This window comes from Corvus hawaiiensis, chromosome 4, assembly GCF_020740725.1.
Source record: "Corvus hawaiiensis isolate bCorHaw1 chromosome 4, bCorHaw1.pri.cur, whole genome shotgun sequence".
In the NCBI taxonomy this organism is placed as follows: domain Eukaryota; kingdom Metazoa; phylum Chordata; class Aves; order Passeriformes; family Corvidae; genus Corvus; species Corvus hawaiiensis.
Genome location: NC_063216.1, coordinates 18608378 through 18626470, shown reverse-complemented (window position 1 = coordinate 18626470; position 18093 = coordinate 18608378). Strand labels below are relative to the sequence as shown.

Here is an 18093-nt window from a genome sequence, read left to right as displayed (position 1 = left end):
CTACTCTCAATGTGGGTGAAAATAAGCTCCCACAAACCCCCTCATAGTACAGAACACACCCCGGCAGCTCGAAAATCGCACTTATTTTGTGAATTAGGCACTTGACCTATTCCAGTCCATACGTGATGTGAAATCCCAGCTTACTCAATTCAAGGGTAGTCATAAAGGTTGCTGGAGCTGCTAAGAAATGGGAAAGCAGCAAGAACAGGAATTAAAATTAGTCTCCCAGAATGAAAAGTCAAGAAACATTTCATTACACTTCCCAGGGTTTTCAACACTTCAAATTTTGAATTCACAGCTTTTCTGTTTGTGCTTTCCCCATTTCTTGCTTATTTTTACTTTGACATTTGGCTGGAGTGAATTGTGAATTCAGTCTTTCCTGCAATTCCTATTTCTCATTTATCTTTGGGTTTGTAAAGTATTTCTATACCCATGACTTTTCAGACATTTTCTGGACAATCCACAGCACAGGAAAAAAAAAAAAATTAAAGGGACAAGAGCTTAGGACAAAACAACCCAGCAGCATTTTCTGCCACTAAAGTATATTTTCAGCAAGTTAAGAATTCTATGGAAATATAATAAAGCTGGTCAGTATTGGAGAAGCTGTTGATGCTCTACAAAATATTACTCCAGAATACTACAGGTAATAGAAAACTCTGCTGCCACATTGATCTGGCTCAAAGTAAACTCTGCTTTCCCTTCTGTAATAGTGTTTGCACTGACAGGCAGGGTTCTTGCAGGAACCTCAAAGCCTGCTTGTAATGAGAAAAAGTGCCCTAAGGAACCTTTCAGGTTGGTAAATATCATTGCAGACATGGAGACCAAGGAGATGAGAACAAGGGAATCAGCCAGACTGGGGATGTCCGATATATTTGATGACAGTATTCTCTTGCCATGCCTTCATCTGCATGCACTTTCTAGAACGTGTAAATATGAGGTTTATCCTTCACTCCCAGTAAACAGGAATAAGCTACAGAGTTTCACCCACTTCCTGTGGGTGAAAGAAAATGCAGGAGGAGCTGAGGCAAGCTGCACAGTCATATTCTATCTCGTCTTGTGGTAAATTGTTTATGTGCCCCATCTGGCGGCACAGGAAAAGCTACATCATTTGTTTAAGGTCACAGAGTACATCTCAGTTGTCTACAGAGAAACTGTCCCGACTCTGTGGCAAGTTCCAACCATTTGTTCCCTTTCGAGTGGATTGCCATTCAAGTGCCATTCAAGTTTCACAATCAGCATCCTTTTCTAAGAAATCATAATTACTTACCTGTAATTTCCTACTTTTTGAAAAACTGATCATTATCTTACCCTGTTTCATCAAAACAGGGTTGCTCCCTCCCCCCAGGAAGTTCCTGCAGGACTTATGATGTGAATCCCATATCCAAGTTCATCTCTACTTTCATCATGGAGTCAGCTTGAAAATGCAATATGACAGTTTATCTCTGTGGTACTATAGGTCAATAGCAAAATATATTTCAATTGAGAAAAATCTAAAAATTTTGTTTGATGATTAAAAAAAACCCTCTACAAGAGCCTTTGGTGGAAGCAGAAAAATCTAAAACCACAAAGGCACAAGAAGTGTTTGAATTATGTAAATCAAAGGCTTGTAATTGATATTGCATGTTAAAATACTTCACTCAAATTGAAAAGGTTGAGGTGAATTTCATTAAAGGTTATCCATGTAGGCAGGAGCTTTACTTTCTTAATTAGAAGTTTTTCCTCTTGTTGCTGTGGAATAAAATTTCAGTGGGAATTAGTTTTATTCATACCACAAAAAATTAAAGCTTATCTCTAATTTCTTTGTGAAGACATCTCTTAAAAAAACCAAACCAAGCCAAAAAAAAAGCGCTTTGTAAAGCAAATAAAAATGTTCCTTGGACTCTAATCCTACCATGACTTTTCACCATATTCAACTTTACCCACTTATTAATCTCAAGGAACTGTTAACATAATTACAGTTAAATGCACAAGTGTCTGCAAGTTGAAGACTTCATTTATCATGCTTACAATATATCAAATCCTAATTGCAGAGAAAGTCAATTAGGTATTTTCCTAGGAAATCTATTGGCATAAAGATTTGTCCACAAACCACTTGGTGGAATTTACTGGGTCAGACTCTGAATCCAGCTAGTTAAAGCTAGAGCAGCTCTACTGACCCTCACAGAAATCCTCTGAAATAAAACAAAACCAAAAAAGGCAGAAACTAGAATTTAGAATTGCTACATGCTAAAAAAAAGGTCTACAACACTATTTAGACAAATCCATAGAGGTAAGAGCCTCTTATATGGCAAACCCGTGCCACAAGAGTGGGTAAAAATGATCCTAAATTACATTACAGGAAAATGAAGGTTTATGTAACTCTGAGATTTCCATGCTACATCCTCTACAAATAGACATCTCTGTATCACCATGCTAACACTCATGTTTTCTTTCTAGTAGTTATACAGATGGCCTTACAAAATTAGATCAAACTCCCAAAAACGTCTGCTAAAATATTCATTATTTGTGACGCTGCTTAAAATTCTAAAGTGAGGATGCCATTATATCTCATTGGTATCAAGAGCAGGAAAAACAGCCTCAAAATACACAAGTGATTAACATGTGAAGCCTTTGCTTACCTCTGTCATTACCATGTCCTGGCATTTTTTCACATATTTGCCATCTGCTTTCACGATGGTCTGCAGGAATCGCAGGTACTCCACGTGCCGGCCGTGGGTCTCGATGCAGTGCACAAAGTGCTGCACCACCCTCTCACTGATCTCGTTGCACAGGAGGTAATTATTCATGAAGATGTGCCTCATGGTCTCAGCTTCCAGGAGCTGAACAGATCAAAAACAGCCTCATGAGCAGAGCAGATTTGCTTTGAAATTGAGAGAGGCACGGGATTCTCAAGTAGAGGAAGGCTCACTGGTAAAGGGAAACTGGAGAAATCCTTTTCAGTGATCTCAGGGTCCAGCTTCCAGTTTTGATGGGATTTCTCCACATTTCCCTTTGAGTACAAACAGTCCTAAAGTGGGCATAAACCAAACCTGTGTCCATGTGGAAGGTGAACACACACACACACATACACACTACACTGCTAGAGCACTCTGCAGGGGCTTTGGAGTATGAGACACCTGAGACCACACTGGTCCCACTCACCACCAAACTTTGCAATGAGGCCACCAAATGAGATGATGAGCTGCTCTGGCTCTCTCTGGGGCTCACAGAGGAGGCATTTCCAGCAGGCAAATCCCTGCACATGCAGCCTGATCAGTCTCAAAGAGAATCTCTCTTTCCATATTAACTCCAGAGGGAGCCTAGCACTGTGTATCCGTGAGCAGCATGGAACAAGAGGAACAGATTTGGAGCAAGAAGGGATGCTGCTGAGGACACAGCACCCAGACTTTGTGCATTCTTGGGGCTTTTGGTCCAAGTTGCTCCCTTGGACTAAAGGCTCCTGAGGGTCAGGTGTGCTCCTACAGTATACATGTCTGTTTCGGGTCATCTGGAAGGAATCCACATAGAGTTTGCTCCACAATGTACACAAAAGCACAGTAACTGGGATGGATGATTAGGAAATCAGCTTCAAAAGAACAGAAATATAAGGGCAAGCTGGATCCACACTTGGCACCCAAGTGTCAGTGTTGGATGTGATGGAATCCAGGCTCTGGTTCCCACTGTGGTCAGCTAAGAGCTGCTCACTAATGTCACAAAAGAGCATAAATGAAAAACAACGGAACAAATGGTTCCTAATTTGCACAGGCCAGGGTCTGCAATCCTCATACTCACAACTCCTTCTTATAAAAGCATGTGTTACTGAGTAGATCCACTGAGCAAGTGTCATTCTATATGAATATGTCTGTAAACACACACACAAATATATACAAAGGGATTGTGATTAAAAAGTGTATTGTAAAGACAATGATTTAATAGAAGGTCAAACTTTAGATTAGTTGGGTCTGATTCTGTTGTCATGCAAGGTCACAGCAGGCACTGCATCTTCTGCCTTGACTTTACAATCCATCACTGAGTGAGTCAGGATGAATAAAATCAGAGTCAAGTTCAACACAATGATGTGACACATATTCATAGATCCTTCCAGTAAACCCCGCAGGTTTTTGGGTTTTGTTTTCCACTTTTAAAATGGCAACATTAAAGCCAATGACATAAAAAGCAACACTAAGGGAAATGAGAGAGGAGAGAGAAGGGGAGGCATAATTTAGTGAAATTATTTATTTAGCACTGGGATGTTTCAGCAAACCCAAATTAAATTCTGATTATCATATTCTACTTCAAGTGAAATACTTACCCCTGGAGTTAGGAACAAGTTGAGATTTTTGTGGAGGAGAACTTGATTCTGAGGATTTCCTCGACAGAAATTCTGAAGGAAAGTGTGGGCTAGATTCATAACTTCATTCATCTTTTCATCACTCTGCAGGAAGAAAGGACAAACAAAATCAGCTGGTTGTACCTAAACATACTTGTTAAAACCACACAATATCAATTTAGCCAGGAGCAAACCACTTCTCCTGAGCCTTTATAGGGCAGGAATTCTCCCTCTGGCAAAAGCAACTGATGTAGTTTCCTTCAGAGTCCATTAGCAGCTTACTCTGAATCAACATGACCATAGGGAGTCACAGGTAGGAGCACAAAATCAAAGCAACATTTCTTCATGTGTGGTTATAATTTCCTAGTTTAAAAAAGTGCTAAGGTACTTGATTTAAATAAAAAACAAAACAAACCAAGAATGTCTCTCTGCATTAATTTTAAGTCTTGGCAAAGGTTTGGCTTTTCTATAGCTACATACAGAAACAGATGTATGTGTGCATGTGTTCATACACGTTCTCCCACACAAATATATCTCTAGTTTCATCCCCATTTTATATTCCTCTCATGGAGTATTCTAAGTATGATTTGATGAACCACCTGTATGGACAAGCACTATTTTACTGACGACAGCTGAACCCAGTGTCTGTAACATAACACACAGGAAAATGTAGCCCTGCAGAGGTTTTACCTCCTCTCAGTGATTCCTAGAAGACCTAGGAAAATGTGCTCTTTCAAAGCCTATCTAGTTCATTCATTTGCATGCTCAATTCCACCAAATCAGTACCAAATAACTTTATCTTGTGAAAAAAATGGCAAGAGGAACTAGGTTAGAGATATCCACCACAGAAACAAGTTATTTGAGATTTGATCCATGAAAGCTTTTGGTCCTAAGGTTTGCCTGCTTCAGGAATGGGTACAGGCATGACAGTGCTGTGACATCCAGGTACCCAAGGCAGTAAACATTAAATTTTAAATAAAACTGTGCAGGCAGCCATATTTATACTGAGCCCAAACTCACTATTCTTAAGGTAGAAAATAACGTCATCATTTCATGTTTGTACCACAGCTGACAAATCAGCTTTTAAAAAATATTCCTTTTGATTCTTCGGCCTGCCAAGGCCTTTCCCTTCCTTGAGTTCATGTTCTCTACCACTAAAATTAGGAAAATAACCTTTTCATAGGGGATCTGCAGGAGGTCCAAGACTACCAAGTGGGCGCCCATATTTTTCAGTAAACGCTGCTGTTGATTCCGACATTTTTTATTCTGAACACAAAGTTTGCTGAGTCGAATCAAAATCTATAAATTAAAAAAAACCAAACAAACAAACAAATAAATAAGCATGCAAGCAAAAAAAGAACCAGTCATGTTGCACAAAACCAAACAAAGACACTTTCCTTCAAAATAATTACTAAATCTACTCATCAAGCAAGTTTCTTGGCAGCTATACTAACCTCTTTAACAATATTGTAGTTATTGCTTTTAATGCTGTCTATCTGGGGTTTTTTGGTCCCATCCTGTATTGGGCTCAAAATATTTGACTCCTGTAAGAAAGAACACATGACAAGTGGAGATTTATTGCAATTTCCTCAACACAAACAAATTGCATTTAATAGCAGCAAGTGACAAAGTTTTACAGCAGCTCATAAGGAATTGATATAACACAGATAATAAAGACTCATTTATTCTTTATCCAGTGGCCCAGTGAGTGAAAAGATTTACATTCAAGTCCTTCCTTTGTTTCAAATTTCCAACATTATTTGAGGCAATTCCTCTGTCTTCATGCTTCTGATCATTCTGAAAGTATGTCCCTAAATTGCAGACTAGACACACCAAGGAATTTAAATACTGCGAGAACATGGACCAAAAGCGTATTTCAGTAGTGATCACACGTTCCAAAAATCTGTTAATACAGCTGGAAAGATTACAAATTCTGTGTATATGAACACTAAAAAGTCTGGAGAAAGAGCTTAAGACAAGCTCTGCAGCTAAGCAGGGTGGAGTTCTCAACAGCACAGGAACAAGTAGCATGTGGAAATTAGAGACGTTCCTCCCACGAAGGGGATGCTTCTGCCTCTATCTCTGGATGATGCAGGAAAAGATTTGAAAACAAATAGGAACCATATGTTAAACTGCAGCATCAAGTCATGACGCCGTATGCTCTGGGCCCTGGCTCCTGGAAAGCCCCAGCTGGGTATGATAAATAAGAGAAATCAAGTCAGCAAGGAACTGCCAACACCCACGCACCTTTCCATGCATATCTCTCAATCAAAACAAGGGAGAACATGTACACAAATACTGCCACTAAGAATACTGGCAGTGTTGGGGGCTTTTCTGCTGTCAGCTGTGGTAAGACTTTCTTAACTGGAAACAAAAAAAAATTGAAATATTGGACTTTGGATGCTGAAGTTATGAAGCATGAAGAAAAACTGTAGCAGATCTTGAGACTGACTCACAGTATGACCACAAGGATGTAAACCAGTGTAACAGCATTGAAAAAAAAGAAGAAACAGGTGCACTTCTGAGTTTCATTGTGTCCTCAAACTTTCTACTGTTTTAGAAAAGAGAAATACACTAAAACACACATGTGCACGCCAAGCTGAATGTTTATATGTCCTGAAACCTCTCTCTGAACTTCCTTAGCTGATGGTGAAGTTAAGGAGTTCTATAAATCCCATCTGGTCCTAATTTCCAGTGAGGTAAGAACAGCTGCACCACTTGGCCATGGAAGCTGTTTATAAGAGTGTCAGCACTGCTGTTCAGCCATGCTGATCTATGTAACAAGAGTGGATTTTATTTGTTTAGGTTTGTTAGTATGCAGGCTGCCATCTCTCTAGCTGTTTGAATCAATACTTTGGGAGATATTTCAGGCTTTTTGCTATAATTAACCACCCTCCTCCCTTCTGGGATTGTGGGTTAACCAAGATTAATTTACCTGTTAGTTGTATCAGCATTCTTCCTCCATCAAAGTAGTTTTATAATCCATGTGAACTATATGTCTTACCTGGAAGTCCTGATCAGTATGAAACTGCTGATCTATCCTTTCTCTTAACAAACTAAGAAATTGTTTATTGAACCCATAAGAGTATGCCAGGGATGTAGTTACCAAGAGATAATCACACCACTGGGATCCCCAAGACACTCAGTTGCACATCTGGCCTCATTATGCCCCATGATAGACATTCTCCGTCACACTTTTCCACAGGGGACAGGCAAGCATAGAGATCTCAGTGAGAAAGGTTCTCACCCGAGTTCCCTACCTTTAGGAGATTTTATTTTCTGAAAGAGGCTACCTCCTCACTCCATAAAATTCCTGGAATAACACTCTGCATCAGTCTTAGATCCTTTCTTGCTAGCCCCCCATGGAGACCCAGATTCCAGCACTCACTGTGAGCAGTTCCCCACCACTGAATAGTCTCCCTCATCCCAGCAGGACAGCAGTGCAAGGCCCTTGTCAATGTCCCCATGGCACAGCTTTGCCCTCCATAGGCTGTATTTCCTTACCAGGGGAATGAGGGACACGCAGAATTCTCAGTTCACAACCTCAACCTATACATGATGTTTGTTCAAACATTCCCAGAACCAAAGCAATGTGCCACAGACCAGAAAAGACAGGAAGTAAGGGAACACCAGGTGCTTACAGGTGCTGAAAGTTTAGAACACCTGAAACCTCGCTGGACTTTCTCAGCAGATGGCAAAGATGAGGAACTCTATCAGTGCCACTATTGCAGCTTCATCTTAAAGTCCTTTCACTGAGCCTGTTTCTCTGCCTCAGAGCTGTGTTTCTGGTGCTACACCACCAAAGCATCCTCCAGGGACAAGACAATAAAAATCACACTTTCCATGGTCTGTGATAGCTACACAGACCCAGAACACCCTTCCTAGAGAGAACCAAGTGAACAGACTTTATCTGATTTTCCCTTCTCAAGCAGGGCTCTTATGTGAGCTCAACTTCAGCATTTCTTCCTAACCCTATTGGTGTCTCATTTATGTCTGACCTAACTTGAAGTACTCTTTCCAACTCTGATCTCCAGTCCCTATCAAGGCAGTTCTGCATGGATGTAAGATTTGCCATTTTTCCTGTGGAGAACTCTGGATACTTTTATAAGAACAAGGCCTTTTTTCTACAAATCCCATTTCTGTCCATTTCAAATCCATTTAAGTCATATGACTTAAAAAAAGAAGAAAAAAAAGGCCCACAGGTTATGATACTAAGGTGAAAACAATTACCCAGGAAGACTCAGGCAAAAAAAAAATTTATATTTTTAAACTCTTATGCAGATCTTTCAACAGGCTTCATGTGACAACAGAAACTGGGGCTTAACGTAAGAGTTTTCTAGAATATCATTTAAGTCCTTGTGTGCACTTTAATGTTGTTTGGGAAAAATTAAACACAGGCAAATGAAGCATATTCCCTAAAGACCTAGAGGTTCATCCAGCTCTGAATACCCAGTATCCATTCCAAGGAAGCGTGGATCTCATGGGATTTTTATCTGCTTAAACTAGCCACCTGCTTCACATGTTGCAGATTATGCTCAACATCACACCCCCTACATCTGACTTAAGGCCTCAAAGAGAGTACTGACTATCTAATATTACTTACTTGCCAGGTAAAAACACCTCCTTGCTGTTAAAGAAGAATTTAGCAGGAGAAAAAAATTATGGACAAGATTCTGAGCTTTGGTAACCTGGCAGAGCTCTCAGGGAATTACCAGCAGATGATCTAACCAGCAGATTACGTATTACTGCTCTGATACAATAATCTCTCTGATCTGCTAGAGATAATATTGTGCATCTACTGAAGCACTGCTAAGCCATACAGACCCACAGGTGCCTCATGGGAAAAAAACCACTCAAAATATCCCATTGAGAGATGCCTCTGTTTCAAACACATTGTTTTGCCCCCTTTTCCTGGCGTTTCCTTGCTATCAGGGCTACGCACTGGAATAAATTACACTTTAAAAATGTATTACAGCTAAAAAACTTTGTAATCCTGATGCAATCCTGTTTTCTATTTCTCCATTACCTTTTCAATTCATTAAATACATAAAGGAACATTTTCTTTCCTACTAGAGCTGTGCTTGAGGAAAGAAAGAAGGAAATACCACATACTTAAGCTCCAGCTCCAGATTCCTCCCTAGTTTTGACACCACTAAAGATGTGTTGTCAGAACATCAGCTAAGATAGTTCAGAGAAAGAGTAAGACCTACACTGTTGCAAGAATTTGGGATTCTTCCTTGAATTGTTGGATTTGCCCCTGCATGAAGCCACCAAAAATCTGCTTTTCCATCTAAAAGGCCCCGTGTGTGTCACAGACATTTGCAAGCATCCTCTCTCTTCTCCATGGCTCCAGCTTTTTCCTAATGTGTGGCCTTCACAATGCACAACCTCTACTTGGCTTTCTACTTCCCTGGTGGCTTCCTTACCCATCTTTCTTGACACCAGGAAAGAGAACAAGGAAAATGCTGTGTCAGAAATTGCAGTTGTTGATCTCTCCTCACCTCCTCTGATAAAAATGGGAAAGTGGGAATAAATATTGATGGGAAAGCCTACTCTATCTACTTTTATGCCACAAACCTCAATCACAGCTTCACTATCAGAGTATATCCTGAGAAAGTGGTATGACAAGGGCCAAAGAAACTAAGACATAAGTTCACCTACAAAATCTCAACATTCTTAGGTCAATTTCATGTTTGGTGAAGAGTGGAATTACTTGTGATGTTTGAAAACATGGGTTTGATTGTGCTCCTCTCCCTTTGTTGCAGGACACTGTCTACTCTTTTCTTCCAGCAAGTCAACCCAACTGCCAGCACAAAACTCCCAGATTATTCCCACAGTGCTGCTGCACACTGTGGCTTGCACCCAGAAAGGAAGGCAGCTCTGTGACATAAGAATGCAGTTACTGAAAGCAGCAGGAGAGAATATTGAACCCATTGATAACAGAGGTGTTATTTCCTTTCCTGTCAGTTCCTGAAGCTCAGCCAGAATACTTCACATTCTCGCTTTGCCAGTTTGCTCAACCAGACCATGATTTTGCAGCTGTTCATTAAACTACCTACCAATATTGAAACAATTCTGACAGCAAAGGCTTTAAACCCACCTCCATTGGCTCTTCTCCCCCTTTGGTTTGACTGTCGCCCACCTCTCCACTCTCATAATTGCTGCTCTTCTCAACCCACAGTTCAGATTTTTCTACCGTCAGACGTAGCTGATCAAGATCAGCCTTGATTTGCTTGTAGTTATCCACATCTTGATTGGACACCAGCAACTGAACCTGGAAATGGAGAAAATTGTAAAGCTATTACAGCAGTAGCACCAGCACTTATGGCTGGGCAATTTTCTTGACAGTTCCCATTCTAAGCCTCTCTTTCCAGGTGCTTTGTGCAACCTTCCCTATGCAATTGAAACATGGCACACACAGGCTTTTAGCCCCCATTCATCAAAAACCTTCAACAGAGCCAGAGGCTGTAGTTGCCCAAAACAGGATAGTTACATCTTTCACAACATCCTCTCACCTTCTTGAATACACTGCAAAACGTTTTCAGCACAGGAGATTTACAGGCTTTTGAGTTCTGTGCAGTGAGCTCTGATGCACTGATTATGATGCTCATGGTATTAAATCAATACAGTTACACATTATTAAAGCAATAGTTAGAAACAGCTAATGCTTCAGCACTGTACTTCAGAAGAAAAAGAAAAAAAAAGGATGGTATGACAAGGGATCAGGGCATCCAAAGAAAAGTCAGAATGGCCAGCAATTTTAATCATCTCCTACACCACCATAGTCAAATATTGAAAAATAACAGACTTTAGTACTGTTAGGCCAGCTTAGAAAAACTTCTCTGAATATAGCTGACAGACTGACTTTCAGGTTCATTGAATTTCTCACTATCTGAGTGGTTGCCACTTATTAAGATTAATCTCATTTTTTCCTTTTTCTGTACTGCTCAAATTATCTGGGTTTTTTTCACTGTTATGTGTAGTTCTTGATTTAGCATGACCTACACATTTTCTTTCTTTGTAACACTCTCTGTTCTCCCAAGATTATTAATGAAGATAATATTCCAAAAAACTAACAGTTTTACAGTAAATTAATAAACACTATTAAGAAATCATACTCATGTAAAAGATTAAGGTCACTGACAACACTGATATGGATGTTCTTTTTAAAACCACATCACATCCGCGCAAATATTCACTATTTTGTAATATGAAGTTTTCACCATAATCATCTCTCTTGGCTTGGCAAAACCTTGTTATTTTACAGAATTTATGAATGCTACTCAACTGCAGGCATTCTTATTCCATGTGCTCTACAGTCTTTTTTGTTTATTTCTCAATTAGCCTTTTCCATCCTTCACAAAAACACATTAAGCAACTCAGTCCTTGCTTACCCGGGAATAACAGCTATTTATTCAACTAACCAGCACAGCCTAACTTTAAATACCTGGTGGGAGGCCATTATGCTGCACAACAAAAACATTAAACAAAAGCTTTTCAGGTCTTTATCATTGATCTGTTTGCGCAGGAGAGAAACCTCCCCATCTTACATAACGATGAGACAACACGCTACCGAGCTCCTGAAATAAGCATCAGATGGTCTTATCAACATATGTTATAAAGGGTTACGTAACAGAGGCGTCTCTGTCATGCAGCCCCATGACATCAGATCTCCCCATCCTAATCCACGGACACATGGAGCCTGCACGTGCACCAGAGGGAAAGAATAAAAGCTGAAAACAGGTTTGGCTCTATCCCTGCCTTCCTGCTATTTGGGCATAGCTGCATCAGGAAGGGGAGCCCCATGCAAACACACCTGAATTAGAATTAGAAGCACCAGGTGAATAACAAAATAACAATACCCGGCCTAAGTGGCCCTGAAGACAGGGAAGTCTCACTGTTGACACGGGGAGACTGCTTGCCAAACATGAGGCCCTGGTTCTGTCCCTGAGGGATCACTGGGAGAGGCTCACCATGGACCTACGTTTTCCCTAATGGATGCAGTGCCAGAAATAACCATTTCTGGGGGCACAGAACTATAATATACACCAGCACATATGGCCAAAGAAGTCTGCTGATACTGGGCCTCTATGGAAATGACACAGTCGTGCAACAAACGGCAATTTAAGTAGCAGAGCAGCCTTTGGACAGGCTCGCTGCATTCAGTTTCCTGGGATAACACCCAGTCCATCCATACCTGTTTGAATGCTTGCAGAACTTCTGCTCTCTGGCTGAAGTGCTTGAATAGGAGGTGCAGAGCCCCTGAGAGCAACGGGGGGTAGTCGTGCATGATGAGGTGAATGAGGACGCGTAAAAAAGTTCTGCCCCCTTCATCATCAAGCTGAACTGCATTCTTCTCCTTTCTGCAACAGAAATGGTGGGAAAAGGACCAAATAGAGTCAAGTAAATAAGAAAAAATAAAAGCTTTTGAGATAAACATGCCTCTACACACAATCTTCACTTGACAGAGCTCTTAAAACCAAATCAAATACGCTGCAGGAAGGAAATTATAAATATGACTTCAATGTATTTTATAAGGACTTCTCTCCTACAGTTACGTGCTGTTGCAGCAATCTGGTACCAGAATGGACACTGTGGAGCAGAAGTAAGTATCTACGAAATGTGTCAAACATTGTGATTAAAATCTATAGTGCAAAAGCATTCACTTATGTCATGGATAAGTTGAGCCAGACTCATCCCCAATCCAAATTAAATGAAGTAAACTGCATTTCATCAGAGATTAATTTGACCCTTTCCTTTTCACTCCTTCCCTTTTCAGCTGCTATTAAAATTTTGCTTAGAAAAAATATGATCAAAAATAGCAAGAATTGCCAAAAGCACCATATTTCTGGAATCATATTCATAATGTGGAACCGCAGAAAGGAGATCTACACTTAACATATCAAAGCAGAAATAATGTTTCCAAGAAACCATTCGGTCTCTCTGTTCATTTTAAAGATGCGGATGCCAAGGGCTGTGTGTTGTTTTACATTATGGGAGTTCAGGAGGGGCCTGGAGGCATTACTTGTGCTGGTAAAGACTGAGAATGCATGAGGGACTGAGAGAGGAAAGATCACAGTGCCCACATTGCAGATCCTTCTCCTCAGCTCCAAGAAAAACTTTAAAGTCTACGGCCTTGTCTAAATGGAATTAATTTTTACTGGTATAATTATAATTATACCCGTAAAATTAAACCAATATAGTGATAATGGTAATAACTCTCCAGTGTGAGTGTTTTCCATAAGTTTTTTTTTTATCTGTTCACAGCGTAGCTGAAATCCCTTCCTAAACTCTGCAAGCATAACTTGTCATCTACAGGCCTCTGGTGGTCCAGGAGATCATGGCAAGTGGTCCACTCCCGAACTGAGGAGTCACAGGAGAGATTACTGTTGACACAGTTTTCCCAGTGAGTTTGAACACCAAGAGCAATGGCAACAGGTTGTGTGGTCTATGAAAAATACTGGGGGTCAACAGCAAGCTGCTGATCCGGGAAATTTGGGGCTGTGGCCATAAGGTACACCAGAAAAAGAGTCTTTTTTTAGCACCCATGTGAGGCATTATAAGATAAACAGAAAATTAGCCTAATACATCTGTACACCATTCCCCAGCTGCCTTTGGGAACATGATAAAAACTTTCTACCAACTCTCTTACAATTAAGAGGGTGGTCATTGCCAATCCCACAGCCATCTAGGCCAGCTGGGCTGTTTGCCTGATTGAAATCCAGGCCTTTCCTGGCACATTTCTGTTCAAGTACAGCTTATGAAATAACAAGCAGGCAAAGGAAGAGAAAGGGCTATGAAAATAAGCCCAGAATAAACAGAGATAGTCCATGAGAAATATATATGTTAACAAAAAGATATATAAATATACATAGAGGTGAATCTTCAGAGAATATACCTGCCAGCAAACATGGTTTCAGCCTGAGCTGCAATTTCATCTATGTCAGGAACAATTGCTGTAAAAAAATCAGAAGAAAAAATTAAAAAAAAAAAAAAGCAAGCCAGTGATCATCATTTAATCTGCATAGCAAAATGGAATTCTGTTCCTCTTTAGAGCAGATGGTATCAAGTAAAGGTCTACCTAGTCATTCCCCAACTACGCAAAACTTGCTTTCTGCAAGAGTAGCAGAGAACAAACAGGATATGGGGCAGAGTTAAATTGTGTATTACTATTCCTGAGGAAGAGAACTGTAGTGATGAACCAAAGCCACAAAGTGCTAGGAGCTGTACTAGCCACCAGCAGTGACCCACAAATGACACAGATTATCAAACTTTTACATTTTTTGTTACATGAGCCAACCCCAATAAAGCATATACATGAACTTTAGAATATTTACCATAAACCACTTCCCACACCATCATTTTGCTTTAGAATGGCTTTAATATAACTTATTACTTAAGACTTTAGTACCCCTGTATTATACATGTGCCCATCTCCAACTAGAGCAATTCTCCCCTACTTGCAGGCATTCACACAAACCTTTTGAGCACTTCTGTGTGCATGGGAAGACTCCCTGGAAAACCAAATCATTCCTGTACCCCATTCACCTCACTTAAACCTGTTCTTATCCATCCCCATTCTCCATTTGCAGTATTTTGGGAAGAGCACGCATAAAAGAACAAAATATCATAGTGGGGAAAAAGGAATCACTTTTTTGTTAGAGGAGGACAGGCCCGCAAAAAAAAAAAATCTGTGGAATTCCTTAAGATTTTTATTTTTTCACATGCTTTTCAACTTGCAGCAGCCTGTGTCTCTGTGCTGCAGTTAAGCTCAGTGTTCGCAGTTGCCTACCCAGAATTACTTTTCATTGAAAGGAAGTAGCAAGGTTTACCTGAGGCAGTCCCTGGTGTGTCAGGTGGGGATGATGTAGAGCAATCAACGTTTTCAGTGTTTTCCCCAAACTCTCTCTTATAGATAGACAGCATGTAGGATATTCTGTAGTCCAGTCTAACACTGAGAATAAACTACAAGGAAAAAAACAGTGAAGTAAATTTATTAAAGTCCACTATGAAAAAACAATCCACTACATTCACCAGTTTTCTGTGATTTCTTTCTTTACCCTGCCCATACTGAGACATGTTGAACTCTGCCCTGTGGATTGCTGAGTACCACTGGTTGTGTCCACGGGCTCCAACACGCTGCCTTGTCCTCACTGCCTGAGAGCCAGATCAGAACCTTCAAACCCATGCAGACACCAACTATTTCACATTACAGCTGGACTTCCAATGGCCCAAGAAGGCAAGGAGTGGAGTGGGATAGATAGCAAGGCACAACAGGCTCAAGGCTCACCCTCTCAGATGTCTGACAAATGCCCTTTTGTTCCTCAGCTGTGAAACTGGAAACTCAAACAGGAAAAATCCTAATTCAGAGCTGGAAGTGCTGCTTTTATATTGGAATAGTGAGGAAAATAACTAGACTGGAAGCATTAGTATCAAATTATGGGCTGACACTTATACACATGGATGCTTCTTACCCACAGGAAATGCAAGCACATAATCAAACACCTTTAAGATCATTTAACATATTTTACAACCAGTGGGGATGAAAGACATATGCTGAGTTTCCAAGGCTGAGGTGACAGGTGATCTGAAAGGTGACTTAGCAAATGGTGGCAACCTGTTTCTTTGATCTACAGCTAAAGCCAAACACGCTTCCCAGACCCACTGTAATAGGATTTGTCTATTTTGGTTCCATGATTAAGTTACCCCAGAATTGTACAAGCAAGATTTTTAAAAATAAAAATTTCCCAAGTCCATGTACAGTTGACTAAGTCTATCAGACCATCTGTTTAATTCTGCCTGAGGGAAGAATAGAAATCATAAGTTAAAAAGTCTTTACTTAAAGCAATAGGATAAGCAATAGGATATGTTGAGAATTAAATTACTATCAACCAAAATATTTCAGAGAATTGAATAGCTTTAATCACCATTGTACTTGCTATGCATGTTAGTACAATAAATCTAAAATATTCTTACTTGCCTTTGAGACTAATAACACAGTAATGAAAGGTAATATGATTTAATTTAAGCCTTCTTCATTGCATTTTAAATGAAACTGAATTATTTTCTCTTTCTTGTGGGCTAGGATCATATACATGCACATTTACTGTGATTCACCCAGCATATGACAACTTGCTTATCTGAAGTAATCTGACCATGTGACTAATCCTTAATTAACAAACCACAGATTAAGTAAGAAATTAGGATTTAGTGTTCTTCAATCCTGAGCGCTCTTGCACTGAATGTGCTGTGAAAAAGGAAAGATGAGACAAAATGTGATTCCCTCAGGGAATGCACAGGACAAGGTCCTGGAATCATCCTCCTAGGCATCAACCAGTAAAGCAGGGCAGTATGGAGAGAAATTCAGGCATAAAAACAAATGAAAATGAGAAGCAATACACATGAATGGTGTTATTTAGGTCATATAACTTCATAACACTTTGTCTTTCACTGTAAGTTTTAAACTAAAGGAGGCCTGGAACCAAAGAATGCCGTATTGAGTATATTCTGACAATTGATAGCCTTTCAGATGACAAGTAATTAGAGTCATCTAAATCATTTATGAGCAGTCAGAACAAATGGAATCCTTCAAAAGTGACATTGGTACCAACAAATCCAGAGAATTTATAGAAAACACTGAAACATTCCTTCAGGGCCTAAGCACTGCAGAATCTGGGATTCGATACAGAGCAAACGTGTTCCACTTCATTAACAGCACAAAGTGAAAACTGCATCTCAGGAGGCAGGCTGCTGTCACACAGCTTGTCAGGTCAGCTGGGAGAAAACCACAGCAGCCCACAGCCTGTTCTCAGCCCAACAGTGGAAATCTGAAATGCATTAAATGCGCCTCGAAAGTGCACAGCCTCACACAACTTCAGTGGGGCCAGGGCCAATTCTGCCCTTCATCCAACTACTGCAACAGAGGGATCAAACACTTAAATCAAGCAACCACTCCAGTGTAAAATGAGTGTGAAAGAAACTGGAAAGAGACATGCTGTCTTCAGGAAACATTAGTGAGGCAGATTAGAGGACAAGTTCTGTCCTTGCACAGTTACACTGAGAAAGTTTCTGCAGCATCCCATTCCTTCAAAAGTGAAGTTGCTACAACAGGGTGAGGACCACAACTGTACAGCTGTTCACACAGAGGAGCACCCTTCCTCATATCAAAGAGTTATTTCTACAATGAGCAGCCCAGTGAATAGTAAGAATGCAGGTAACAGAACTGGCCACTGGGTGAATAAAGAACCGTGAAATGACTGCTGTGTAATATTTCACCCCTCATTACTACCTGCAAAATCTCAATGATTTTCAATTTGGTGTCCATTACGATCACATCTTCACTGTCTGCAGTGCTGGCTTGCTTGCTTGGGTGAATGCTTGGCTGGATGTCAGGGGTACTGATGGGAAATACAGACCCTCTGCTCAGCACCATTTGAGTCATCATCTCTCCTACCCCATGGATGGTCCTCATGACGTTGTTCCCTGTGCATTAAACAAAAACACAGACATATTTGCTAGGAGTAAAGCACGTTTACAAAGCTAGATGTCACACACACCCCCCCATGTTGTCAAACCCCTTTCCAGTCTCAAGAGGCATATTGAAAAAGAAGCCCTCAGTTCCTGAATTCATGCAAATTACCCAATTAGGCAGAAACTTTCTACGCTGATTTTCCAAGGTATCACTTCTTACAGGTCAATAGATGGTAAATATGCCAAGACATTTCCATTTGTTAACATGCTCAACAAATGACAAAAAGTAGAGCTAAAGAAATCTCAACCATTCC

At 40.3% G+C, this 18093-nt stretch overlaps 1 protein-coding gene across 5 annotated transcripts in view; it reads right to left on the bottom strand.

Annotated features, from left to right (window-relative positions):
• The window catches only part of ITPR2 (inositol 1,4,5-trisphosphate receptor type 2), a 247831-nt gene that overhangs the window by 135366 nt on the left and 94372 nt on the right, over window positions 1-18093 (bottom strand). For all 5 annotated transcript variants that reach the window (XM_048300591.1, XM_048300592.1, XM_048300593.1 and 2 more), the window contains 9 exons: window positions 17598-17791; window positions 15142-15274; window positions 14208-14265; window positions 12507-12672; window positions 10410-10583; window positions 5764-5853; window positions 5483-5608; window positions 4292-4414; window positions 2619-2819 (listed from right to left, as the gene is read on the bottom strand). In XM_048300591.1, coding sequence (XP_048156548.1) covers window positions 2619-2819; window positions 4292-4414; window positions 5483-5608; window positions 5764-5853; window positions 10410-10583; window positions 12507-12672; window positions 14208-14265; window positions 15142-15274; window positions 17598-17791 — 1265 coding nt within the window. The remainder of the gene's footprint in view (window positions 1-2618; window positions 2820-4291; window positions 4415-5482; window positions 5609-5763; window positions 5854-10409; window positions 10584-12506; window positions 12673-14207; window positions 14266-15141; window positions 15275-17597; window positions 17792-18093) is intronic.